At 43.1% G+C, this 27,038-nt stretch overlaps 2 protein-coding genes across 6 annotated transcripts in view; both read right to left on the reverse strand.

The window, feature by feature from the left end:
• The window catches only part of LOC114653992 (alanine aminotransferase 2-like), a 493,749-nt gene that overhangs the window by 32,735 nt on the left and 433,976 nt on the right, over window positions 1-27,038 (reverse strand). The window contains exons 2-6 of one of the 5 annotated variants that reach the window (XM_051928999.1): window positions 13,468-13,570; window positions 9,397-9,514; window positions 7,143-7,232; window positions 6,964-7,072; window positions 2,704-2,837 (exon numbers count right to left, since the gene is read on the reverse strand). In XM_051928999.1, the coding sequence (XP_051784959.1) occupies window positions 2,704-2,837; window positions 6,964-7,072; window positions 7,143-7,232; window positions 9,397-9,483 (420 nt within the window). In that variant the 5' untranslated portion in view covers window positions 9,484-9,514; window positions 13,468-13,570. Of the gene's footprint in view, window positions 1-2,703; window positions 2,838-6,963; window positions 7,073-7,142; window positions 7,233-9,396; window positions 9,515-13,467; window positions 13,751-27,038 lie in introns of those variants that run through there. The other 4 variants (XM_051928998.1, XM_028804496.2, XM_051929001.1 and 1 more) reach the window with 4 other exon arrangements.
• Window positions 23,417-26,991, reverse strand: LOC114653150 (uncharacterized). Its single transcript, XM_028803316.2, is given in 3 exon segments — window positions 23,417-23,440; window positions 24,564-25,004; window positions 25,006-26,991. Coding segments are annotated over 3 exon segments (2,451 nt in total).

A 27,038-nucleotide genomic window follows, 5' to 3' on the forward strand; every position in this document is an offset into this window, starting at 1 on the left:
ATTACGTGCTTCCGTTCTTTCTCTTTCTCTGACAGGACACAGAATCCATTACATTCGTGATATTACAGCTCTCTGAATAATTAAAATACTGAGATGTATACGTGATATCTTTTTCATGATGATAGGAATGAAAGCATGTTATTAAACATGGGAATACGGTGGCGCAGTGATTGTTCATATCTCACGCAAGAGGCTTGCTGCGCCATGCGCGACCTTCGATGAAATAATTTATTACAGAAGTACTGTCTCTTTCAAACGTACTAACCTCTAATTCCTGTCCTTACTTTTCTTTCTCCAAATACCCAATCGCCACACAATCAGCTCTGTAATAGACGTTAAGCCATCTGTTAGCTTAGAACGCTGATTCTTCAAAACTTTTAAGGAACATTGAAATATCTTCGTAGTACATGTTTAATTATTCTATCCGTCTATCCTTCCAGTGTCGCGTCAGCACCAGCAATAATACAGTGCAAGGCAGGAGCTATCCGTGAACTAGCTAGCGCTGCGGCACCGTGTCCTCACATGTTTAATTATTAACAATACAGATTATTTAAATGAAGTTAAAGTTTTATCTGTATACTATAAGCAACATATTTTGCTTATTTCATCTTAAAAATGATATCGTCATCATACACGCTTTATAAAGTGGCGCAGGTTAGTGCAATATTATAACTGTAGTGCAAGTTTACAGTGGGGTAATTGTACTTATAAGTACAAACAGTTCTACAAGGAGCACTTGATTGAGTGCGTTTATAGTTCTTGGGATGAAATTGTTCCTGAAACGCGAGGTCCGTATAGGAAAGGTTTTGACGTGTTTTGCCGTGACTGAGGCAGTGTGTGCTTGAAACTGTAACCGATAATTCTCTTTCCGATCAGCTGCTGCTGTGATTCCCCACACAGATACAGTGATATAAATACTCCGAGTGGTGCAGTGAGAGTAATATGGAAAAAGATGATCTGCTGTGGCAACACCTAACGAGAGCAGCTGAAAGAAGAAGAAGAAGAAGGTGCAGTGAGACTACCAACGCTAAAGCAGTTATGGTATTTGGAGTACTATGGCTATTCCCTGGACCATTATATTGTTACAGGTTAATTACGATCAGATGCATTACACTAATAAACAATATGCAGTTAATTTCAGTGTATTTATAAAGCCGCGTCAGGAATGTGGGTGTAAGAAAGAAAGGGTAACCACACAGGAACAGTAGCACTGCTTTGACACTGGGTGCCGCCAGTCTGCAAAACCGAGCGGAGAAATTGCGTACGCCAGGGTATGAGGTACCGTGGAAATGTGCGTGGCTTTATGCCAAGTTTAGGTTTTATACATCGCGATTTGAGCGTGGAAATGTTTGTACGCAACATTTCTGTGCGTACGCACCGTTTATACATGAGGCCCCTGGAGAGCTACTGTGGGTGCAGGTTTTCATTCTAACCCTTTTCTTAATTAGTGACCAGATTTTGCTACTAATTAACTCTTTGCCTTAATTTTAATTGATGCACATCTTAAGACTCAGACCCTTTAATTATTTCTTTTTTAATTAATTAGCAATCAAACAATATTAAGGCATAAAATGTACCAACACATACACAACAACCTGCGTCCATCACACAATAACTGAAAATAAAGCAAGGTAAAGGCCTCAGTAATGATGATCTGCTCAGTTCCAGAAAGAAAAAAGAAAATCAACAGCTTTGGAAATGTCTGCCATGGCAGAATGAGCGCCATGGAATTAAATAACGGGTTTAATTTGCAACGAGAATTGGCTTCAAATTAAGAAAGTGAATGAAGTGAAGTTGGTTGGAGTTTGAGGCCCTGACTTAGTTGGTCATCTGTTGGCTCACTTCACATCAAATTTATGTTTAGGTGCTGTTTAAGGAAAAAAGAATCAATTTAGCGGTCACAGTCTCAAGAAAAGTCAATTAAAATAAAGGGAAATAATTAATTGCCTTGCAGTAAATAGACCTGGGTTCGCTCCCCGGGTCCTCCCTGCGTGGAGTTTGCATGTTCTCCCCGTGTCTGCGTGGACTTCCTCTGGGTGCTCTGGTTTCCTCCCACAGTCCAAAGACATGCAGGTTAGGTGCATTGGCGATCCTAAATTGTCTCTAGAGTGTGCTTGGTGTGTGTGTGTGTGTGTGTGCCCTGCGGTGGGCTGGCAACCTGCCCAGGATTTGTTCCTGCCTTGTGCCCTGTGTTGGCTGGGATTGGCTCCCGCAGACCCCCATGACCCTGTGTTAGGATTTAGCCGGTTGGATAATGGATGGAAATAGTTAATTAGCAGTAAAAACTGGTCACTAATTTAGAAAAGAGTTAGAATGAAAACCTGCAGCCACTGTAGCTCTCCAGGACTGGAGTTGGAGACCCCTGCCCTAGAGTCATTAACCTAAAATTCAGGTATATTCGAACATTTACTTATTTTTAATCTGAATACCCAATCTTATTTTTTGGTTAATTTGACATTCTCAGTCAGCAGTGTGTTTAAAGTATAAAGGACAAGAAAAAATTATTACTTTCAGCAGAGAAAATACAAATAAAACAATGCAAGGAAAATGGAAAGGGGGCCCTAGCCAATCATTAAATATTAGATGAAAACAGAAGCCAAAGCTGAGACTGAAAATGAATGGAATGCTAAATCAGACAGAAGCCAACACCAAATGTCGCTTACTGAATGACTGAAAGATGAAGCCTTTTTTAGTATACTGAACCTGTAAACCATTTGTAGCTCCATTTGTTATGTAGATATTCTCTCTATCGCAAGCTATTCCACCATCACGCTCTTCAATAAACCGTGCCACATTTCTTCGGACACAGCTGATGCCAAAATCTTCACTGTAACATCCTGTGAGAAAGATCAAGTGTAATACAGTTTCAAGATTGACTAGTAGGAGTCGATCATTTACTGTAATACCAGACCAATGCAACAGACTGGAAAATTCAACTGCCAAAGTTTAAGAATCACAAACACAACCAAAGTGTTCACTTATTCACCTATTTACTGAATCCAGTTAATCCGGGGAGGATACTGAGTGGATGTTAGTCCATTGTAGAATGTACTTGAATAAACACTTGTAAAGGACCCAAATCAGATACACCGAGTAATTTACCAAATATGGTGCATGTCCCTCCCAAAATGAATGGTAATTGAGAATATTTTTTTTTTTGCACTGTTGTTTGTTGTAGTGCTTAAATGGCATTTCAGTATTTACAATGTGTAAGGTTAAAAAAACGAACTACAGTATTAATACTTTCATGTCAAGCAAACAGTAGCTGGGAGACCAGTGGTGTTAGTTACAATTGTAACCGTACCAATGAAATTGGGTTGCCACCATTATGAGGTGGTATGCCTTGTGCAGAACACTCTTTTAAAGCTTAGTAATAATAATAATAATAATAATAATACATTTTATTTATTTGTAGGTGCCTTTCTAAACACTCAGGGACACCGAACAATAGATAAAACAAACATTATAAACAAAACTAAAATACAGAAATTAAAATCAGACAGAGCAATTGTAATCAAAGAGAAAAAGCAGTCTTAAACAAATGAGTTTTAAGTTTAGATTTGAAAAGTGAAAATGATTCAATATTTCTAAGCTCACATGGTAGTGAGTTCCAGATCTGGGGAGCACAGCAACTGAATGCTCTGCTCCCCATGGTTGTAAAACAGACAAAGGGGACAGTCAAGTGGATGGAGGAAGAGGATCTATGGGTACGGGAGGGAATGGCAACATGGAGGAGGTCAGACAAATATGAAGGGACAAGGTTGTGGAGAGCCTTAAACGTTAACAGAAGGATTTTGAATTGAATGTGGAACTTAACTGGAAGCCAGTAAAGCTGCTGCAAGATGGGAGTGATATGGTGAATAGAGGGGGTTCTAATAATGATGTGGGCAGCTGAATTCTGGACCAGTTGAAGCTTATAAACAGATTTGCGAGAAATACCAAAGAAAAGGGAATTGCAATAATCCAGACGAGAAGTGACAAGGCTATGAACAGGGAAAGGAGTGGTGTGGGGAGTGAGGGAGGGGCGAATACGATTAATGTTACACAAGTGGAAATATGCAGACCGGGAGATGTTATTGATGTGGGACTGAAAGGATAAAGTACTGTCAAGGATGACACCTGTGGGGAAGGGGAGACAGAGGAATTATCAATAACAAATGAAAAATGATCAGTTTTGGATAATGTTGATTTTGTACCAATGAGGAGAACCTCAGTTTTGTCACCATTTAATTTAAGAAAATTTGAAGAAAACCAGGATTTGATTTCTGCTATGCAATCAATAAGTGATGAGGGTGGAGAGGAAACAGTAGGTTTGCTAGTGAGACAGAGCTGGGTGTCATCAGCATAACAGTGGAAGCTAATGTTATATTTACGAAAGATATTACCAAGGGGAAGGAGGTAAATAATGAAAAAGAGGGGCCCCAGGACAGAGCCCACCTGAAGTAACAGCAGTGGGTTGGGATGTGAAAGTTTTAAGCTGAACAAACTGAGTGCGGCCTGAGAGGTAGGATCTGAACCAATCTAGTGGAGTGTGGGTAATGCCAATCGAAGATAAAACAGTAGGGAGAGTGGTATGACAAATAGTGTCAAAGGCTGCAGTCAGATCAAGGAGGATGAGAATAGTAATTAGACCAGAGTCAGCAGCCATAAGGAGGTCGTTAGTCATTTTTATAAGTGCTGTTTCTGTAATGTGGAGGGGATGAAAACCAGACTGGAACTGTTCATACCGATTATTTTGAGATAAATGAGAATGAAGTTGAATAGCCACTATTTTATCAAGAATTTTGGAAATGAAGGGTAGATTAGAAATACAGCAGTACGAAAATTATTGAAATTAGTCGGATCAGCACCAGGTTTTTTCAGTATTGGGGTTAATGCAGCAGTTTTAAAAGATGAAGGAACAGTACCAGTAGTGAGAGAAGAGTGGATTATAGCAGAGATAAGGGGGACCAGAGAGGGGAGGCAGGCTTTGACCAGAACTGTAGGGAGGGGGTCCAGTTGACAGGTGGATGGTTTAGACTTACAGACAAGATCTGAGATTTGTGAGAAAGTACGAAGCTGAAAAGAGGAAAATGAGTGAGTTGGTGGGTGAAATTCAAATGAAGTACTGGAGGAATCCGTACCGAGAGACTGATGAATCTTCTGGATTTTTTCATTAAAAAAGGACATAAGGGAATTGCAAAAATCAGCTGAGTAAAGGTGAGACGGTAAAGAATCCGGGGGTTGTGTGATATTATTAAGCAGTGAAATCAATGACTTGGTGTTGCCTTCACTGGAAGAAATAATGTGAGTATAATAGTTAGATTTAGTTTGGGCAATACAGTCCTTGTAATAAAGTATATGGTTTTTGTACACCTCTTTTTGAACAAAGAGTCCAGTTTTTTTTATACAACCGTTCAAGTTGCCGGCCTTTGGCTTTCAAAAGCCGAAGTTCAGGCGTGAACCAGGGAGCAGAAAAGGAGAAAGAGACAGATCTAGTTTTTAATGGAGCAACAGAGTTAAGAATACCACTAAGTCCAGTGTTATAGTGTGAGACCAGTTCTTCAGGAGTGGAAAAAATTATGAATGTCCATAAGGGAATCAATACTAGAGGAAAGAGAGTCTAAGTTAATATTCTTAATATTATGGAAAGAGGGCGGCACGATGGCACAGTGGGTAGCGCTGCTGCCTCGCAGTTGGGAGACCTGGGGACCTGGGTTCGCTTCCCGGGCCCTCCCTGCGTGGAGTTTGCATGTTCTCCCCATGTCTTCGTGGGTTTCCTCCGGGCACTCCGGTTTCCTTCCACAGTCCAAAGACGTGCTGGTTAGGTGGATTGGCGATTCTAAATTAGCCCTAGTTTATGCTTGGTGTGTGGGTGTGTTTGTGTGTGTGTCCTGCGGTGGGTTGGCACCCTGCCCGGGATTGGTTCCTGCCTTGTGCCCTGTGTTGGCTTTGATTGGCTCCAACAGACCCCCGTGACCCTGTGTTCGGATTCAGCGGGTTGGAAAATGGATGGATGGATTACGGAAAGACACGAGACAGGAAAGCTTAGTATTGGAAAGTATAAGTTTAACATTGAATGAAATAAGAAAATGATCAGTTATGTGGAGTTCATCTGCAGTACAATCAAGCGGGGTAACTCCAGAACAGCAAATCAAGTCCAAGATATGTCCTTTGGATGTACTATACATGGTAGACTCCTAGTAATTGGGATGCCTGGTCCTTTTACTAGCAGCTAGGACTCAGACAGCAGATAGAGGACATTATGGGATGGCCTCAGATGTTCTGGTTATTAGTTTCTTTTATTTTATCCTTCCTCCAAAAGTCAGTTTGCTCTACCAATTTATACGACATGAGGTGAGAGCACACAGGAGATCACTTCGAAGGGGTACGTGAATTTAACATGCCTCAACGCTGTGTCAACATGAAGATGGCCAGAAGAATCCATTAAGTAACAAGTCTGCCAGTCCTGTCCATGAAGGTTGACAAGGGGAATGCCTTTTGCTGTCCTGGGACTCCTAGGGAATGAGAGTATCTGATGGGCACTTTGTGTAAGACTAAAAAATTGCTCCAGTGATTACTTTGCAAATAAGAGTTTGTCACTACTCTGTTAATTGAGGATGGATTTTGTTCATACAGTTGCAAAAATAGTAGGTATTTATTATTACATTCTAATCTGCCTTACGCGTATCTAACTGCTTTAAAAGAACAAGCACCACTCTGTTACGCAAAATTAGGGAAACAGTATTATGGTCCAATACTTTACTGAAGTAAAGGTTTTCAGTATGTCTAGAATGAAACTGTGTGCCTATTTCTTGGCTTTCACCTGACCCTTTACAAGTTACACCATAAGTCCTGTATTTTTCCGGTCCAGTATTTTTCAACTGAGTGCCTTTGATTCAGTTGTGCTTAACTGACAACAGAGAAGCCAGAAGTTGGTCTGAATTAAACATACACCTCAGTTAGAGTGATTAACGTCATTACCTATACTCTGTTTTCCCCAGTCTTTGAAGAACTGAACAATTCTCTGCTCAACATCCACAGGTAGCTGCCGACTCTTTAGAAGCTCTGGGTAGGCACTTGCAGCCAAGATCTGGAAGAAAGGTCAAACAATAAGAACAGTTGCAGCTGAGGAGAGAACAAATTCTATTACAAGGGCTTACCTGACGAACAAAAGTGATATACTTCATCCCCATGGCGTGGAAGTCACCATAACTAATGTTTACAACTTCTTTAAAGTTTGGCTGTTCTGCCTGTTATCAGAAAAAAAACATCATTAATTCCAACTCCCATTGGTATGAGTGTTAACCAAAAGAAAAAATAAAAGCACCCAAAATTCCTGACAGAATTCAGTGAGACTCTTGGAAATGTAAGGATTCCCTACATGTAGAAAGATTAAATGATTGTGTTTACCTTTAAGAAGTCAGTCAATTATAATAGTTATACCCAGGTGGTGGCAGTACTGTAAGAAATATCTTAAGTGTTTAAAGCCCTCATTACAAAACTTTTCCAGTAATTTTTTTTTGTTGTAACCTTCATATAGGGCGGCACGGTGGCCCAGTGGGTAGCACTGCTGCCTCGCAGTAAGGAGACCTGGGTTCGCTTCCCGGGTCCTCCCTGTGTGGAGTTTGCATGTTCTCCCTGTGTCTGCGTGGGTTTCCTCCCACAGTCCAAAGACATGCAGGTTAGATGCATCGGCGATCCTAAATTGTCCCTAGTGTGTACTTGGTATGTGTGTGTGTGTGCCCTGCGGTGGGCTGGCACCCTGCCCGGGGATTTGTTCTTGCCTTGCACCCTGTGCAGGCTGGGATTGGCTCCAGCAGACCCCCGTGACCCTGTGTTAGGATATAGTGGGATGGACAATGACTGACTGACCTTCATATACAGTACATTACCTTAGCAAGTTGTGAACAGTCACATTGAGCGTCTAAGACTACCAGTCATGTAGTGTAGGAAATTCTCAGTCATAGTGGTTTGCGACTATCGGACAAGTTTCATTTTGTCACAAGTTCTAAAGCCAAAGTTGACAATCAGTGTGGGCTTAGACAAAAATACAAAGCCACCAAATGGAGAAAGGCTGAATTAAATATACAAGATTAAGAAGAAGGAAGAGCAATGATGACCTCAAGAAGCAAAAGAAAATGGGTGTTATAGCTCAGGCAAACACAGGACAGACTCATTGAACTTCGGAGCTAACACAAATGTCCGTTCCACATTGCATCTTTATTTCACATGATTGTGTAAATGTGTAAGAGTAACCTCATTGTACTCTCATCTTGCATTAGGAAACCTGAAACTCTGCTAAGAGTTTGTAAGTGAGTTGTGTAGTCTGTCATCCCCTGCAGTTCCTGGTCATGTAAAATAACATCTTAAAGGCAATGATATTCAGCAACTGCAGCTGTTAAGTGTGACATGTTCTCTGACGCAAAGTTGAGCAGTGTGACCTCGATCTAAAACAGTATTAATGTACTTGCAATTTTCAAAATGTGCCTTGTATCCATAAAGTCCTAGAACATTCCACGAAGAGTCCATAGTGGTTAAAATATATTGTTAAAGAAGTGCATCTGTTACACACAAAGTTCATAATGAATGCACAATTCTAGTAATTAGCAAACATTGCTAATTAAGGATGGTATTTCTCATTAACTTAGCTGATCCTTTATTCCAAAGTGACTTACAAATCACAATGATATTCACTTACAGTATAGTTGCTGCACTGGTAGGTTTATATGATTTGTTGAGTCATATACGTAGACACTAGACCACACTACCCACACTTCCTTTCTTGTTATTTAATTACAATGCACATTTCTATCCGTAAATGTTATTGTAAATGAGTACTGAGAAAAGCGCTATATAAATGTAATGTATTATTATGTATTATTATTAAATGTACCCAAGTCGGGGTTGTGGGTGCAGAGAGCCTATCCCAGCAGCATAGGGCCTGCTCATACGCACACACACACGCACATACATTCTATCCACACTCTCTCATATTTAGCAAGTGGGTGGGAAAATGTTTATTACATTTAACAAGAAAAGACAGGATTTATAGTAATGAACATACAATAATAAAGCCAAGAATGTCAATGAGGAAAAGTTGAAAAGAAGCAATTAAAATAAGAACAGGACTCGTATCAACCTCCTTATAATAGCACCGAACTGCTGCAAAATTAAGAGTTGTCAATTCATTTAGGGTGCATCTCTTTGGAAATCACTGAAGGAATGTGTGAACATCATATAGGCCTGCTGGGTTTCAAACCCAGGAATCTGGAGTCGTGAAGCAGCAAAATTAACAATCCCACTGTCTGCAGCATCCATGTGTAGTTTCTAACACACATTATTATACATAATAGTTTAATTTAATAACTTATAAATAGTAAAATTCAAATCTCATGCAGTAGTGGCAGCTCTTACCTCTTTAATTTTTCTTTCAATTTCCAATTTCCACCGCTGAATGCTTTTCTCAAATTGTGTATTTAATGTCCTGAATAGGTTAGCCATTATTCCCAGAGCCAGAAGTCACTTCCAAATCCTGAAGGGAGCACATAGAATCCACTTCATGTTAATTTTTCATTAGCCTCCCAAAGTTATTTTTGAATAGAATGTTACAGATGGTAAACTAAAACATCTATTTTAAAAAACTTGGGACTAATAAAGTATATATCTATCTACCTATCTAAACTAATGTTTAATATTAAGTGTGCCACAAAGTATAACAGGGTGAATTATGATTAAAAGAAATAAAGGTAAAAATAAAGCAAAAGCACAAACCTGAGAAACAGAGCAGCTGCAGACAGACAGCGAATAGACCAGGAGTCTGACCCAAATCCTATGTGCATATAGTACTGCTTTTGAATTTGTATCGTTCCACCTTTATATGCTTTTTATTATACTTAACATGCACCAGGAAGAAAGTCCACCCAACCACAGTAGGTAGTTAACAAGCGTACAATATTAAGTTCAAGTGAGGGAATAACTTGTAACCAGTATGAACCTGTTAAACAGGTATCAGTGTTGGAATGGTGGCTTTTAATATGGGAGTGCATACAAGAGATAAGGCTTCGCCCCCTGTTCGCTTCGCTCGCCAACCCCCGTATTTGGTTTTCCGGATACACACTTTGAAGATTTTTTTTTCTTTGAATTGTTGCTATTTCATTAGTTTCACTTTTATTTCAGAACTTCTGTAAAAACAATATTTGTAATCTTGTGAGTCCCAATACGCTGAATCTTTTTAATGAGGTCAGGATAGGTTTCTCTGTTTGGAATTTCATCACAGACAAAACGATCGACATCATCAGCATTTAATAATTTTTTTTTTTACAAAGTAACAAAGTAAGTAGAGTTCTGCATTGGACTCCTGTCTGTAAAGTCCTGCTATTTTCCTCTCACAGTTCCAAAAGTACATGGAGTTACCAAGGTGATACCCCAGCTTTTGTCTAGGTTTTTGTACAAGGGCTAGACAGAACGTTTTTGACTCCTGGTGTAAATTTAGCTTTTTAAATAAGCAGACAGATAAATATACATTAACAAAGTAACCAATAAATGCATGTGCGGTAAACTCCGTTTTTGAAATTCTCAAGATTCTTTATTTGTCACATGCATAGTTATAAAGGACAACATGCAGTGAAATGCATCCTGATCCGCTTATCAAAAACTGTGCAAAGTTAGAAGAATATCAGTTAGATTAACAAAAAGTCATAGATCGAAAGATAACAGTATAGTAGAACATAATAAATAAGTAAAATTACGTGAATAAATTAGAATTAAGTGTCAACGTGCAATAGTGTAGTAATTATTGTGCAAAACCAAAGTTAGATTGGTACATAGTTAAATGAGGCAGTTTGTTTGTTTGCGCTATACTGCGATCTTTACATTTTCATATTTTCTAATTTTCCTACTTTCATATCCTTTAACTTTCTCCACATGTGTATAGCGCCAACGTTTTTTTTTTTTTTTTTTTGAGCCTTTCTAATTTCACTGGTTTTATAGTCTCTAACCTGCTCTGCATGTGTTTAGCGTCAACGTTTGTAAACGTCTTTATGAAGTTCTACTTTGTCTTTTACTCACTGTCATTTAATTCTGAGCCGGATTTGACGTGCTTTTTTTCAATTCCACTTGTTCCAGGCTGATAATTACTTTCCTTATTTTCTGAATTTGCACCTCGATTATTCTTTTTTGCTCTTTTTTCTGTCCAACGCATTTGAGTCTCTTTTCTCCGCGCTTCTTCGTTTAATCGTCGATGTTTCATTTCTACCCTATTCATTTCTTTTCTATCCTATTCATTTCTACCGTAATGACCTTATACACTTTATATGCACTGAGCCCTGGAGCTGTGTGCGCTGCATGACTGCCTTTACACTACTGATTTGTTTTATTTGATATTGCTTGTAAGTAGGGTGGGCGGCACGGTGGCGCAGTGGTAGCGCTGCTGCCTCGCAGTTAGGACACCTGGGTTCGCTTCCCGGGTCCTCCCTGCGTGGAGTTTGCATGTTCTCCCCGTGTCTGCGTGGGTTTCCTCCGGGCGCTCCAAAGACATGCAGGTTAGGTGGATTGGTGATTCCAAATTGGCCCTAGTGTGTGGGTGTGTTTGTGTGTGTCCTGCGGTGGGTTGGCACCCTGCCCGGGATTGGTTCCCTGCCTTGTGCCCTGTGTTGGCTGGGATTGGCTCCAGCAGACCCCCGTGACCCTGTGTTCGGATTCAGCGGGTTGGAAAATGGATGGATGGATGTAAGTAGGGTGTGTCTTGCAAGACTCTCGTTCTATGTTCCCGTGAGACGCACCGTGGCAGGTTTCTTTCATCTCGCGGGTCTTTAAATTATCTTCCGAGAAAAATCATGTATCGTAGACCAGGGGTAGGCAACGTCGGTCCTGGAGTGCCACAGTATGTGCAGGTTTTTGTTCCAACCCAGTTCCTTAACGAGAACTCAATTATTGCTGATGAAGCACATATTGCTTAAGTGACATTTTAATGCTTCATTTTAGTGGTCTCGCTTGTTAAGGTTCTCCAACCTTAATTGCTTATTTCAATCTTAAACTGCTGCATTCAGTGTTTTAATTGCTCCTTATTAGCAATAAGATGTAAAAGACAAAGCAGCCAGCAGTTCTCCAGCTAGCTTTTTTCCAATTACATCTGTGTGTGTTCATCATGCACGGTTTGATTTAATAAAACACTTAATAGAAAAATGTGACAGAAAAATGATCTGTTTTAGGCTTCAAATCATTTGGATGAGATCCTTGGAAAGGAAAAAAATCTACGATATAAAAGCCTTACATTGCACAGACTAACAAGCCATAAAATTAAATAAGGTCTGAGATTGGCAATGATTGGTTTCTAATTAAGCAATTGGGTTGGAATGAAAACCTGTAGCCACTGCGGCTCACCAGGACCGACATTGCCTACCCCTGTTTTACATCTTATTGCTAATAAGGAGCAATTAAAACACTGAATGCAGCAGTTTAAGATTGAAATAAGCAATTAAGGTTGGAGAACCTTAACAAGCGAGACCACTAAAATGAAGCATTAAAATGTCACTTAAGCAATATGTGCTTCATCAGCAATAATTGAGTTCTCGTTAAGGAACTGGGTTGGAACAAAAACCTGCACATACTGTGGCACTCCAGGACCGACGTTGCCTACCCCTGTCGTAGACTATCAGGACAGGGGACAGGATTTCTTTTTATAATAGAGAGATATATATTATAAATATACTATATACAGTATTGTATACTTTTGTAACATTTTTGATAAGTGTGATTTTTTTTTCGTTTCAGTTTAATATGATAGTATATATTTGTATACTATATATTTTATACTTTGTAAAATTTTTCAGTACACCATCGTCTTGTTCGAATTGATGATGATCACTCATTTCCGAGTATGTCTGTTGCCCATGGTACTCCAAAGAAAGAATAAACCCTTCTGTTATTTTCACCACACAATGCCAGTGCTTGCTGCTGTGTGTTTCTGAATTTAAAAGACAGGCTACCGTGGCACCAACCATGCCTGGTCCTTGCCAGTCTGTGTTTTGCTTCAATAATCTGAACAAACTCTGATCTATAAAATTAAATGGTCACTCCCTCTTAATCCAGTTCATAGTCATTGTTAGATAGGGCATATCCCAGCAGTAATGGGTGCAGGTCAAGAACCAACTTGCATTGAATGCCTCAGGGCTATCATAGGGCTACCAGTGTATCTTGTATGCCGGTCTTTGGAATGTGACAAGGAAAATGTGCAACATCTACACAATTCACAACGAGGGGCTGAATTTCAATTCAAGATAGTTGGGTCTATAGATGGATAGTACTTTACTTCATAATTTCCCCCTTGGCACAAAATAAAGTGGCAGCAGCAGCACTTGCATTCATTATTCTTCACCACACAGTCTGATTAGATTGACTATTTTCTCATGTTTCAGTAAATTTGAGTTGCGGTTAACATTTCTACTCATAAAGCTACAAAATAGTATTTATATTTGGTAAGTATACCTGTTCATCCAGCTGCATTTGGGAGTTTATTCTACTTGAAATTCAGTCTCCTTTCGTCACCTGTCTTTGTCCAGCCAATGGTATTCTGATGCCCTTATGGCAGCTTTCAGTCCAGATATAAATAAGTCTTCTTCAGCGTGGCTTTCACCTGATCAAACCTGTGGTCGGACTGATGAGGTCCACGCACCTTGTTCTTCAGTCAAGACACTCAACCACACAGACTGATGCTTCGTTTAAATTGCTGCCACGGCCAGCAGTTCTTTCTAAACCCTTGTTTGCATGAAATAATATCTAAGCCATTAGGTGAACCTTAATGCACGATAGTTGGATTTTTGATGCCAAGCACTGAGAACACTTTTAATTCTAAAACCACAGAAGCTATTCAGGTTAATAAGTGAACAATAGACTAGCATCCTAAACACCAGTCTTCAGGCTATAGTTGGATTTTTGATGCCAAGCACTGAGAACACTTTTAATTCTAAAACCACAAAAGCTATTCAGGTTAATAAGTGAACAATAGACTAGCATCCTAAACGCCAGTCTTCAGGCTATAGTTGGATTTTTGATGCCAAGCACCGAGAACACTTTTAATTCTAAAACCACAGAAGCTATTCAGGTTAATAAGTGAACAATAGACTAGCATCCTAAACGCCAGTCTTCAGGCTTCTGGATGTGTGTTTAACCGATCCATCTACTCATCTGTCAACTTTTGTAGATGTGTTTATTCTGTGAGTGTCCAAATATGGGTAGTTAAGCATGGAATTGTGGGGTATGCAGATATGCACCAAGTAACAAAACTGGCCTGAGATTTGGGGTCACGTTGCTCTATCTGTCAAAAGCAGCTTTGTGTCAACAGTATGAACATGGCCTGCCTGCTTCTCACAAATCATTAACAATTATGTACTGTTACCCTGTATTCTATGTGTGCACTTAATATTATAATCTTCTCTTATATTTATTCCTCTTTTGTATCTCTGCAACTTTGCTTTTTAAACTTAGAGGAATGGGGTCACTGTCTGTGTGGAGTTTGCACTTTCTTACCATGTCTGCATAGGTTTTCCTCTGGATGCTCTGGCATTACTTTCATGTCCCAAAAATGCACGTGCCAGGCTTATTGGAAATTCTAAATTGGCCTCATTATGGGCTGCTGTTCCACAAAAGATTACTTTCTGCCTTACACCATAAGCTTCAAGGATGGACTTTGGCTGTCCACAATCCTGAAATGGATTAACCGAGCTTTAGAATGTTCTGTTAGGTCACCTCACATCATGTCTTGTTATGCTGTGTTAGTTTATAAACATACAGCTCATTAATTATTCAAACTATAAAATGCCATGATTGGTATTTTGTGTGGGTTCCTGGTACATTGCTAAGGCAAAGTATGCATCTAATCTGGGATTTTGAGGAATCTGATTCTAATGAAAAAGAATTTTGAGAAGATGACTATTGCTGTAGGGTGGCACGGTGGCACAGTGGTAGCGCTGCTGCCTCGCAGTAAGGAGATCCAGGTTCACTTCCCAGGTCCTCCCTGCGTGGAGTTTGCATGTTCTCCCCGGTTTCCTCCAGGCGCTCCAGTTGCCTCCCACAATTCAAAGACATGCAGGTTAGGTGCATTGGCGGTCCTAAATTGTCCTTGGTGTGTGGGTGCCCTGTGGTGGGTTGGCGCCCTGCCCGGGGATTTGTTCCTGCCTTGCGCCCTGTGCTGGCTGGGATTGGCTCCAGCAGACCCCCGTGACCCTGTGTTGGGATATAGCGGGTTGGGAAATGACTGACTGACTATTGCTGTATTTAATGCCATTTTGTTTTATAGTGGTCACCACCATTTTCTAGCATTTTGGATAGTCTGTTGCTATGGTGACCATACCCAGAATTCTTAGGGAATAAACAGAGTGTGAGATGACCAGGTTGACCACCTAAAGGCTGATGCATGCATTATGGGATCATCCGAAAAATGGATAAAAATATGAAGTATGTGTACTTTGCTTTTTACTTTGACTTGGTTTTGTTTTGTTTTAGCCTCGTTTTTCTGACTTCTTGCTTTCTGTTCTTGACAAGATGTTTTGGTTTCTGTTTTTGGCTTTGGCAAAACTTGACTTTTGGTTAAGAACTTTGCTTGATTTATCAATTATGTTTTATCTTCTAATTCTCAAAACTGAGACAAATAAAATCTATTGTTTTTTTTTTTGCTCTGAAGAATCAGATTCTAACATTTATTATTCTCTATAATAAAGGTTTTGAGAAGTGGAAAAAAATTGGGCTGACTTTTGACTACAAATTTCTGACTTAAGTACAGTAATCCCTCCTCCATCGCAGGGGTTGCGTTCCAGAGCCACCCGCGAAATAAGAAAATCCGCGAAGTAGAAACCATATGTTTATATGGTTATTTTTATATTGTCATGCTTGGGTCACAGATTTGCGCAGAAACACAGGAGGTTGTAGAGAGACAGGAACGTTATTCAAACACTGCAAACAAACATTTGTCTCTTTTTCAAAAGTTTAAACTGTGCTCCATGACAAGACAGAGATGACAGTTCTGTCTCACAATTAAAAGAATGCAAACATATCTTCCTCTTCAAAGGAGTGCGCATCAGGAGCACAGGCTGTCAGAAACAGAGAGGAAAGCAAACAAATCAATAGGGCTGTTTGGCTTTTAAGTATGCGAAGCACCGCCGGTACAAAGCTGTTGAAGGCGGCAGCTCACACCCCCTCCGTCAGGAGCAAAGAGAGAGAGAGAGAGAGCCAGAGAAAAACAAAACTGAAAAATCAATACGTGCCCTTTGAGCTTTTAAGTATGCGAAGCACCGTGTAGCATGTCGCTTCACGAAGCAGCTGCACACAGAAGGTAGCAAAGTGAAGATAATCTTTCAGCATTTTTAGACGAGCGTCCGTATCGTCTAGGTGTGCGAACAGCCCCCCTGCTCACACCCCCTACATCAGGATCAGAGAAAGTCAGAGCAAGAGAGAGAGAGAAAAGTAAGTTGGGTAGCTTCTCACCCATCTGCCAATAGCGTCCCTTGTATGAAATCAACTGGGCAAACCAACTGAGTAAGCATGTACCAGAAATTAAAAGACCCATTGTCCTCAGAAATCCGCGAACCAGCAAAAAATCCGCGATATATATTTAAATATGCTTACATATTCATAACTTTTATGGACAGAATTTCTAGGCGCAGCCAGGGTGTTGAGGGGGTCCAGTTTGGTGGGCTCAGGATTGGGTCACTGCTTTTTGCAGATGATGTTGTCCTGTTTGCTTCATCAGGCCGTGATCTTCAGCTCTCTCTGGATCGGTTCGCAGCCGAGTGTGAAGCGGCTGGGATGAGAATCAGCACCTCCAAATCCGAGACCATGGTCCTCAGCCGGAAAAGGGTGGAGTGCCCTCTCAGGGTTGGTAGCGAGATCCTGCCCCAAGTGGAGGAGTTCAAGTATCTCGGGGTCTTGTTCACGAGTGAGGGAAGAATGGAGCGTGAGATCGACAGGCGGATCGGTGCGGCATCCGCAGTAATGCGGGCATTGCATCGGTCTGTCGTGGTGAAAAAGGAGCTGAGCCGCAAGGCGAAGCTCTCAATTTACCAGTCGATCTATGTTCCTACCCTCACCTATGGTCATGAGCTATGGGTAGTGACCGAAAGAACGAGATCGCGAATACAAGCGGCTGAAATGAGTTTCCTCCGCTGGGTGTCTGGGCTCTCCCTTAAAGATAGGGTGAGAAGCTCAGTCATCCGGGAGGGGCTCAGAGTAGAGCCGCTGCTCCTCCGCATCGAGAGGAGTCAGATGAGGTGGCTCGGGCATCTGATCAGGATGCCTCCTGGACGCCTCCCTGGTGAGGTGTTCCGGGCACGTCCAACCGGGAGGAGGCCCCGGGGAAGACCCAGGACATGCTGGAGGGACTATGTCTCTCGACTGGCCTGGGAACGCCTTGGGATTCTCCCGGAAGAGCTAGAAGAAGTGGCCGGGGAGAGGGAAGTCTGGGCATCTCTGCTCAAGCTGCTGCCCCCGCGACCCGACCTCGGATAAGCGGGAGACAATGGATGGATGGATGGATGGATGGATGGATGGATGGATGCTTACATATAAAATCCGCGATAGAGTGAAGCCGCGAAAGGCGAAGCGCGATATAGCAAGGGATTACTGTATATATTCTGATACTCCTTTTCTCTTTAATGCATAACAAACAGTATGGTGGCGCGGCACAGTGGCTTGCACTGCTGTCTCACAAATGTAGCACTTGGGTTTAATCAAACCCTTGTCACTGTTTTTGTGGAGTTTGCACAGTTGCTGTGTTTTCTTTTTTTTAACTCACAGTACAACACTACCAAGATAACTAACAGAAACACAACTACATACCACAGGCTGATGGATGATTTCACACACACACAAAGTTTTAATACTAGAGCTGTCTAATGAGATAAATTACAAGTAGCATGAAAAATATACTCATCTTAATGCTGTTTTCTAATTTTTGCAACTACTTTTATCATAATGCAGTATCTATATATATATAAAATCCCTATGTGCGTCCAGGTGTCCGTGTGTGGGTGTCTTCTGATGAAGTGCGCATGCGCAGGGCACGGTGCGACTCGCGATATTACTGTCAGAGAAAGTTAGAGGCGTTTTACGGAAATACAAACCAGTATTACTGCGAGAGGAAATTAAAGGTACACAATACAGTGACGCATATTACAGCCACATACAAGCCAGTATTACTGTCACAGGAGATTAAAGGCATATTACCGACGCGCACGCCTGTATTACCGCCAGAGAAAATTAAAGGTATATTACGGACGTACAAGCCAGCGGACGTACAAGACGGTATCCTTCAATAAGGGTGCGCACAAAAAGGCGAGCCTCAAAAGGGCAACCTCAATTGGGCGCAGTGAATAATGGCGCGCATAAATAAAGATCTGCACCTTTGTTGCTCTTCACATATTCCAGAGACATTTAAACTAAATTATCTACGAACGCCTTTATTCGCCGTGCTCAATTGAGGTCGCCCTTTTGAAGCTCGCCTTTTTGTGCGCGCCCTTACTGAATAGAGCCGTACAAGACAGTATTACTGTCACAGAAAATTAGACACACAATACACGGCGGCAGCCCATGAAGAACGGTCAGCTCAGCAAGTAAACATCAACAAAAGAAAGGCTGAAAGAAAGAAAAATACGACCAACAAAAAGAATGAGGTCAAAGTCCCTTGCCATTTAATACAGACTGTTCCTACTAATGTTAATGCACTACTGTTCTAGCGCCCATTATTGTAACGGGCTAAATGACTAGTGATGATATAATGGTTAGCATTTCTGCCTTCCATGCCTATTTGTTCATTTGGAGTTTGCATGGTTCAACCCATGTCTTGTGATGGGTTTCTTCCCACATTCCCGCAAATAATGTGCAGGTTAGGTTAATTGGCGATTCCAAAGTGGGCCTTTGTGAATGAGCTATCCAGTGGACTGATGCTGTGATAATGGCTGCTTCCTGCCTTTATGTATGATGGTACTGGAATAGGCTGTCCCATGACTGTGATTTGGATTAAGTGAGTTTGAGACTATTATGCTATAGCAGTTTACTTTGAACAGTTGGAAGCCTTGGCAATATTGGAGGTGTGCTGTTGTGCCATTTGTATGCCAAGTCTTGATTTGTGGAAATTTCGGAGAGTATTTGGTACAGTTTTCGACAGCTGTATTATCAGGATCATTACTGCAATTCTTGTTTACCTCTGTTTTTTAGTTCCTCATTCATTGTACTTTTCATAGTTTAGTACATCCTTGTTATTTTAGTATGTTGGGTGCAATAATAATAAAATTATTAGAACAAACATAGGATGTGACCACTACCGCCTACCAAGGTAATTTTCTCAAGACAAGAAAAAAAATACATTCTGTGATTGTAAATCTTTTTGCATACGGTTTAAAACCTCTTCCTCTTTGGTTGGATTAGAGTTTCATGTGTTTGAACTCTGTTCATCCTGGAAATTGCTGCTGTGTGTAAAGAGGTGAATAACAGTAAATTCTCAGAATTGTTAATCCAAGAATTTCCCAGGCAGAGCTGATGAGTAGGGTGAGGTGACGAGGCAATTCTCACAGATGGCACTTTGGTAACCCCTCCTTTAACCTCTACCTTATCGTGGTGGAGGGGTTTGCGTGTCCCAATGATCCTAGGAGCTCTGTTGTCCGGGGCTTTATGTCCCTGGTAGGGCCACCCAAGGCAAATTGGTCCTAGGTGAGGGATGAGACAAAGAGCGGTTCAAGCCTTCTATGATGAATGAAAACTTTGAACGGCGTTTTCCCTTGCCCGGACGCGGGTCACCGGGGCCCCCCTCTGGAGTCAGGCCTGGAGGTGGGGCTCGATGGCGAGCGCCTGGTGGCCGGGCCTGCACCCATGGGGCTCTGCAGGGCACAGCCCAAAGAGGCAACGTGGGTCCCCCTTCCCATGGGCTCACCACCTATGAGGGGGGCCAAGGAGGTCGGGTGCAGTGTGAGTTGGGTGGTGGCCGAAGGCGGGGACCTTGGCGGTCCGATCCTCGGCTACAGAACCTGGCTCTTGGGACATGGAATGTCACCTCTCTGAAGGGGAAGGAGCCTGAGCTAGTGCACGAGGTTGAGAGGTTCCGGCTAGATATAGTCGGACTCACCTCGACACACAGCTTGGACTCTGGAACCAATCTCCTTGAGAGGGGCTGGACTCTGTACCACTCTGGAGTTGCCCCCGGTGAGAGGCGCCGAGCAGGTGTGGGTATACTTATTGCCCCCCAACTTGGAGCCTGTACATTGGGGTTTACCCCGGTGGACGAGAGGGTAGCCTCCCTTTGCCTTCGGGTGGGGGGACGGGTCCTAACTGTTGTTTGTGCGTATGCACTGAACAGCAGTTCGGAGTACCAACCCTTTTTGGAGTCCCTAGAGGGGGTGCTAGAGGGCATACCTTCCTGGGACTTCCTCGTTCTGCTGGGAGACTTCAATGCTCACGTGGGCAATGACAGTGAGACCTGGAAGGGCGTGATTGGGAGGAATGGCCCCCCCGATCTGAACCCGAGCGGTGTTTTGTTATTGGACTTCTGTGCTCGTCACGGATTGTCCATAACGAACACCATGTTCAAGCATAGGGGTGTTCATATGTGCACTTGGCCCCAGGACACCCTGGGCCTCAGTTCAATGATTGACTTTGTGGTCGTGTCATCGGACTTGCGGCCACATGTCTTGGACACTCGGGTGAAGAGAGGGGCGGAGCTGTCAACTGATCACCACCTGGTGGTGAGTTGGCCTCGATGGTGAGGGAGGATGCCGGTCAGGCGTGGTAGGCCCAAACGTGTTGTGAGGATCTGCTGGAAACGTCTGGCAGAGCCCCCTGTCAGAAGTAGCTTCAACTCCCACCTCCGGCAGAACATCGACAACATCCCGAGGGAGGTGGGGGACATTGAGTCCGAATGGGCCATGTTCTGTGCCTCTATTGTTGAGGCAGCTGACTGGAGCTGTGGCTGTAAGGTGGTCAGTGCCTGTCGTGGCGGCAATCCCCGAACCTGTTGGTGGACATGGGAGGGAGGGATGCCGTCAAGCTGAAGAAGGAGTCCTACAGGACCCTTTTGTCCTGTGGGACTCTGGAGGCAGCTGATAGGTACCGGCAGGCCAAGTGGAATGCAGCTTTGGTGGTTGCTGTGGCAAAAACTCGGGCGTGGGAGGATTTTGGGGAGGCCATGGAGAACGACTTTCAGACGGCTTCGAGGAGATTCTGGTCCACCATCCGGCGTCTCAGGAAGGGGAAGCAGTGCAGTGTCAACACTGTATATGGTTGGGATGGTGCGCTGCTGACCTCGACTCAGGATGTTGTGGGTCAGGGGGTGAGTACTTAGAAGACCTCCTCAATCCCACTAACATGCCTTCCAATGAGGAAGCAGAGCCTGGGGTCTCAGAGGTGGGCTCCCCCATCTCTGGGACTGAGGTCACCGAGGTGGTCAGAAAACTTCTTGGTGGCAGGGCCCCGGGGGTGGATGAGATACGCCCGGAGTTCCTCAAGGCTCTGGATGTTGTAGGACTGTCTTGGTTGACACGCCTCTGCAACATCTCATGGACATCAGGGGCAGTGCCTCTGGATTGGCAGACCGGGGTGGTGGTCCCCCTCTTTAAGAAAGGGGACTGGAGGGTGTGTTCCAACTACAGAGGGATCACACTCCTCAGCCTCCCTGGAAAAGTCTATTCAGGGGTCCTGGAGAGGAGGGTCTGTCAGATAGTTAAGCCTCGGATTCAGGAGGAACAGTGTGGTTTTCGTCCTGGTCGCGGAACAGTGGACCAGCTCTACACCCTTAACAGGGTCCTGGAGGGTGCATGGGAGTTTGCCCAACCAGTCTACATGTGTTTTGTGGACTTGGAAAAGGCGTTCGACCGTGTCCCTCGGGGAATCCTGTGGGGGGTACTCCGAAAGTATGGGGTACCGGACCCCCTGATAAGGGCTGTTTGGTCCCTGTACGATCGGTGTCAGAGCTTGGTCCGCATTGCCGGCAGTAAGTCGAACCCGTTTCCAGTGAGAGTTGGACTCCGCCAGGGCTGCCCTTTGTCACCGATTCTGTTCATAACTTTTATGGACAGAATTTCTAGGCGCAGCCAGGGCGTTGAGGGGGTCCGGTTTGGTGGACTCAGGATTGGGTCACTGCTTTTTGCAGATGATGTTGTCCTGTTTGCTTCATCAGGCTGTGATCTTCAGCTCTCTTTGGATCGGTTCGCAGCCAGTGTGAAGCAGCTGGGATGGGAATCAGCACCTCCAAATCCGAGACCATGGTCCTCAGCCGGAAAAGGGTGGAGTGCCCTCTCAGGGTTGGTAGCGAGATCCTGCCCCAAGTGGAGGAGTTCAAGTATCTCGGGGTCTTGTTCACGAGTGAGGGAAGATTGGAGCATGAGATCGACAGGCGGATTGGTGCGGCATCCGCAGTATTGCGGGCTCTTCATCGGTCTTTCGTAGTGAAAAAGGAGCTGAGCCATAAGGCAAAGCTCTCAGTTTACCAGTCGATCTATGTTCCTACCCTCACCTATGGTCATGAGCTATGGGTAGTGACCGAAAGAACGAGATCGCGAATACAAGCGGCTGAAATGAGTTTCCTCCGCAGGGTGTCTGGGCTCTCCCTTAAAGATAGGGTGAGAAGCTCAGTCATCCGGGAGGGGCTCAGAGTAGAGCCGCTGCTCCTCCGCATCGAGAGGAGTCAGATGAGGTGGCTCGGCATCTGTTCAGGATACCTCCTGGACGCCTCCCTGGTGAGGTGTTCTGGGCACGTCTAACCGGGAGGAGGCCCCGGGGAAGACCCAGGACGCGCTGGAGGGACTATGTCTCTCGGCTGGCCTGGGAACGCCTTGGGATTCTCCCGGAAGAGCTAGAAGAAGTGGCTGGGGAGAGGGAAGTCTGGGCATCTCTGCTCAAGCTGCTGCCCCCGCGACCCGACCTCGGATAAGCGGAAGAGGATGGATGGATGGATGGCACTTTGGTAAGGACAGGAGTTTCAGGTGACAGTAATTTTTAACATTATGAAATACATAAAAGAGAGATAATTATTAATTTACATACACATCCATCTCCATCCATCCATTATCCAACCCGCTATATCTTAACTGCAGGGTCACGGGGGTCCGCTGGAGCCAATCCCAGCCAACACAGGGCACAAGGCAGAAAACAAACCCCGGGTAGGGCGCCAGCCCACTGCAGAAATCCATCTCCTTATTTATATATTACCTTTAAAAACATTTTTAGAAGTTTCAAATTTCTAATAACATAGTTTGCATAGCCTTCCTACCCAGCAAGCTTCTAAAACAGCATCTGCACATTTCAAAGCTAAGTTTTGGACCTTGATATTGGTGATAATTTTCCTGATTTTAACATATTGTATTGTTTATGTGTTGATTATATCATGTTGGTAATATCAGTTAAACAGTGTTGTGGGGGAGGTAATACCTTAAAAGTAACGTCCTATATTGTGTTTCTATGGAAGCTTATTCCTGCCACTCTAAACAAAAAAAAAATTACTGTGTTATTTCGGAGAAGTATTGCTGTTTTTGCAAAGATGTTGCCTGCTGTCTGTCTAACCTGGTTATCATGGAACAGTCAATGAGGAAGAGGTTAAGCACATACATAGTGTGCAATCAAGTGTAAAGAACTGAATTAAAGTTGTAAGTATACATTGAATTCTACATGTGCTGAGGGTTATTATATTTAATCTGCCCAGTTTAGGGTCACAGGAAGCCAATGATTTTTGCAGCACTTCTGTGTTCTTACCTCAAATCTTTGGGGTTATATATTGAGGATGGAAAAAGAAGACAGACGTTATTTACTTTACAGCATATGAAGGACTAAACTTATATATAAAACACAAAAAATAATCATATAATCATATTTGGCTTTGTTTTTTTTAAGTTTCATAAAGGGTTATTTATGGGGTATGGATTTAAAATCAATTGCTGGCCAATCACATTTGCAGTTTTTCATACAACGTGTTTGTAACTGTATACTGAGACTGATTACTATTTAACAGGGGACATTGTGCAGATGGGGAATTTATGTGACAGTAAGCAGCCCTTATTTAACATGTTTGTTAATGTTTTTCTTTCTGGAACAGTTAATCATTACATGATTTAATAATACTAGGGTGTTGTACCATGTTAGCCAATATGAATGTAGAGAAAAGCCAAGCAAAATGACACCTTTTATTGGCTAACTAAAAAGATTACAATATGCAAGCTTTCGAGGCAACTCAGGCCCCTTCTTCAGGCAAGATGTAATACAGAGACTGAAGTTCCCTATGTTTATATACACACTCTAGGACAAGAAACAACATTGATAAATCTTTAAATGAGAAATTTTAAATGTAAAAAATTAATAGCTTCCTAGAAATTTGATTCTGTTCATCTGGACAAAGTTTTTAAGTGGGAGAAATATTTCGAGACTTATCCAAGTCTCTTCCTCAGTCTCAATTGACTGCAGGTTTCCCCAACCTTATAAACAGTACCTTTGCTTAATCACAGAGACTAGCACCATTGACAAAGGGCCAGTTGATCAGTGATATGCAAATTGTCCACTGATTAGTAGACGTGTGAACCATTCATAGAGGGTTGAGGAATGGCTGCAATCACAACATTGTAAGATGGCGACAGATGTACCCTTAGGCCCCCTCCTCTGTTCAGAGATGGTCGTTCCTTTTTCACGTAAATGGCCTTCTTGATTCCTCTCTCAAACCAGCGCTCCTCCCTGTCCAGGATGTGCACCTCTTCATCTTTAAAGGAGTGACCACTATCCTGTAGATGTAAATAGACTGCGGAGTCCTGGCCTGACGAGGAAGCTCTTCTGTGTTGTGACATGCGCTTAGCCAGTGGCTGCTTGGTTTCCCCGATGTACAATTCACGGCACTCCTCCTGGCACTTAACTGCGTAAACTATGTTACTCTGTTTGTGCCGTGGGAACCGATCCTTGGGATGGACCAATCTTTGGCGTAGCGTGTTTTGGGGTTTGAAAGCCACTGAGACCCGGTGTTTCGAGAAAATGCGCCTCAGCTGTTCCGATACTCCTGACACATACAGGATTCACTAAGGGTTTTCTCTTAGGCAGTGAATGTCCTTCCTCTCTCATGAATCGCTTGGAGCATTCTTTAGGTGTCCTCCCTGCTTTGACAAAGGACCAGCTGGGATATCCATATTTACTCAGGGCCTTTTTGATGTGGTGTTCTTCTGCTTCCCTGGCCTCTGAGTCTGTGGGAATGGTGTTAGCTCTGTGTTGTAGAGTCCTAATGACACCTAGTTTGTGCTCTAGTGGATGGTGAGAGTCAAACCTTAGATACTGGTCCGTATGTGTGGGTTTACGGTACACATCCACTTTCAAATGTCCCCCGTTGACGATGGAAATTTCACAGTCTAAGAAGGCTAGCTTGTTATTTTTCATATCCTCTCTGGTGAACTTGATGTGTTTGTCCACCCCGTTGATATGGTCTGTGAACTGTGGTACCTCCTGAGATCTGATTTTCACCCAGGTGTCATCCACATATCTGAACCAATGGCTCGGTGGTGTTCCAGGATAGGATGATAGAGCCCTCTTTTCCACTTCTTCCATATATAGATTGGCTACTATAGGTGAAACAGGGGAACCCATGGCACACCCGTGCTTTTGCCTGTAGTACTGGCTTTTGTATATGAAATATGTTGATTGAAGACACAGTTCCAAAAGCAGGCACACTTGGTCTGCGTTGAGAGAGGTTCTTTTACTGAGAGTGGGGTCATTCTGTAATCTCTTGCGTACTACCTCCACTGCTTCAGTCACTGGGACACAAGAGAATAGAGATGTAACATCAAATGAGACCAAGGTTTCTTCTGCCTCCATAATGACCTCTCTCACTTTCTCCACGAAATCCAATGTGTTCTGAATGTGGTGTTTTGAGCTGCCTACCACCGGGTTAAGAACAGTGGCCAGGAACTTGGAGATGTTATACGTGACTAAATTGATCATGCAGACAATGGGTCTTAAAGGAGCACCCTGTTTGTGTATTTTTGGTAGACCATACAGACTTGGTGTAGATTCCCCTGGGTATAATCTGTGGTATGTGGTCCAGTCAATAGCATTGTCCTGAACTAACTGCTTAAGACAATCTATCACCTTTTTCTTGTAACCACTACCTGGATCTCGCTTTAAGGGCTCACAAGTATTTTTGTCACTGAGCAGAGATAAAATTTTCTCATGGTAGTCTGTCTGGTTTAGCACAACTGTGCATCTCCCCTTGTCCGCTGGAAGGATGATGATGTTGTTGTCCTTGCTGAGTGCCGTGAGGGCCTTCCTCTCCTCAATGCTGATATTGGATGCAGGGGGTTTTGCATTGCTGAGACATGCCGAAACTTTTATCCTCAGTTGTTCTGCTTCCAAATCAGCAATGTTGTTGTTTCTAATAGCAGATTCTGTGGCTGTAATCAGTTCCACTAGCGGGATTTGTTTCGGTGTGACCGCAAAATTTAACCCTTTAGAAAGGACGTTTTTCTCTGCTTGGGTGAGTTGTTTGTCAGACAAGTTCTTCACCCATTTGTCCACATTTTTAGTTTCTGTCTGGCATCCTTCTCTCTGCTGGTTGTGGAGGACACTCCCCATAGTGTGCTGGTGTTTGTGGCGCACAGCAAGTAGCTCAAACTTCCTCTTTTGCCTGGTTTTAGACTTTTCATGCTGTGCTAGACGAGCCTTCTTGGTGAACTCAAGCACCTGCTGAAGTGTTTTCTCATCTAGAAGTGAAGAAAGTCTTTGGTGGATCTGCTCCTCTTTGGATTTTAAAACATCAATAGTGAAGTTAGTTTGTCTCACCCGTTCATTTAGCAGCTGACTCTGTGCCTTCTGGAGGATTTTGTTAGCTCGCAGGCCTTTTACTGACGATTTCATCTGTAGACTTTTAGGAGTGATCCCGCTCTGTCTACATCTGAGGCTGAATCTCAGATGGTTCCTGTAGTCTGCCATCTTGCGTGCTGTTTGCTCATACTCACGTACAAGCTTTAGGCCGTCCTTGCCAAAGTGGCTCTCGATGTCTCGATGCATGCTCAATAATCCAGGTAAGGAAATCCTAGAAATCTGATTCTGTTCAT

Source organism: Erpetoichthys calabaricus, chromosome 6 (assembly GCF_900747795.2).
Source record: "Erpetoichthys calabaricus chromosome 6, fErpCal1.3, whole genome shotgun sequence".
NCBI lineage: Eukaryota > Metazoa > Chordata > Cladistia > Polypteriformes > Polypteridae > Erpetoichthys > Erpetoichthys calabaricus.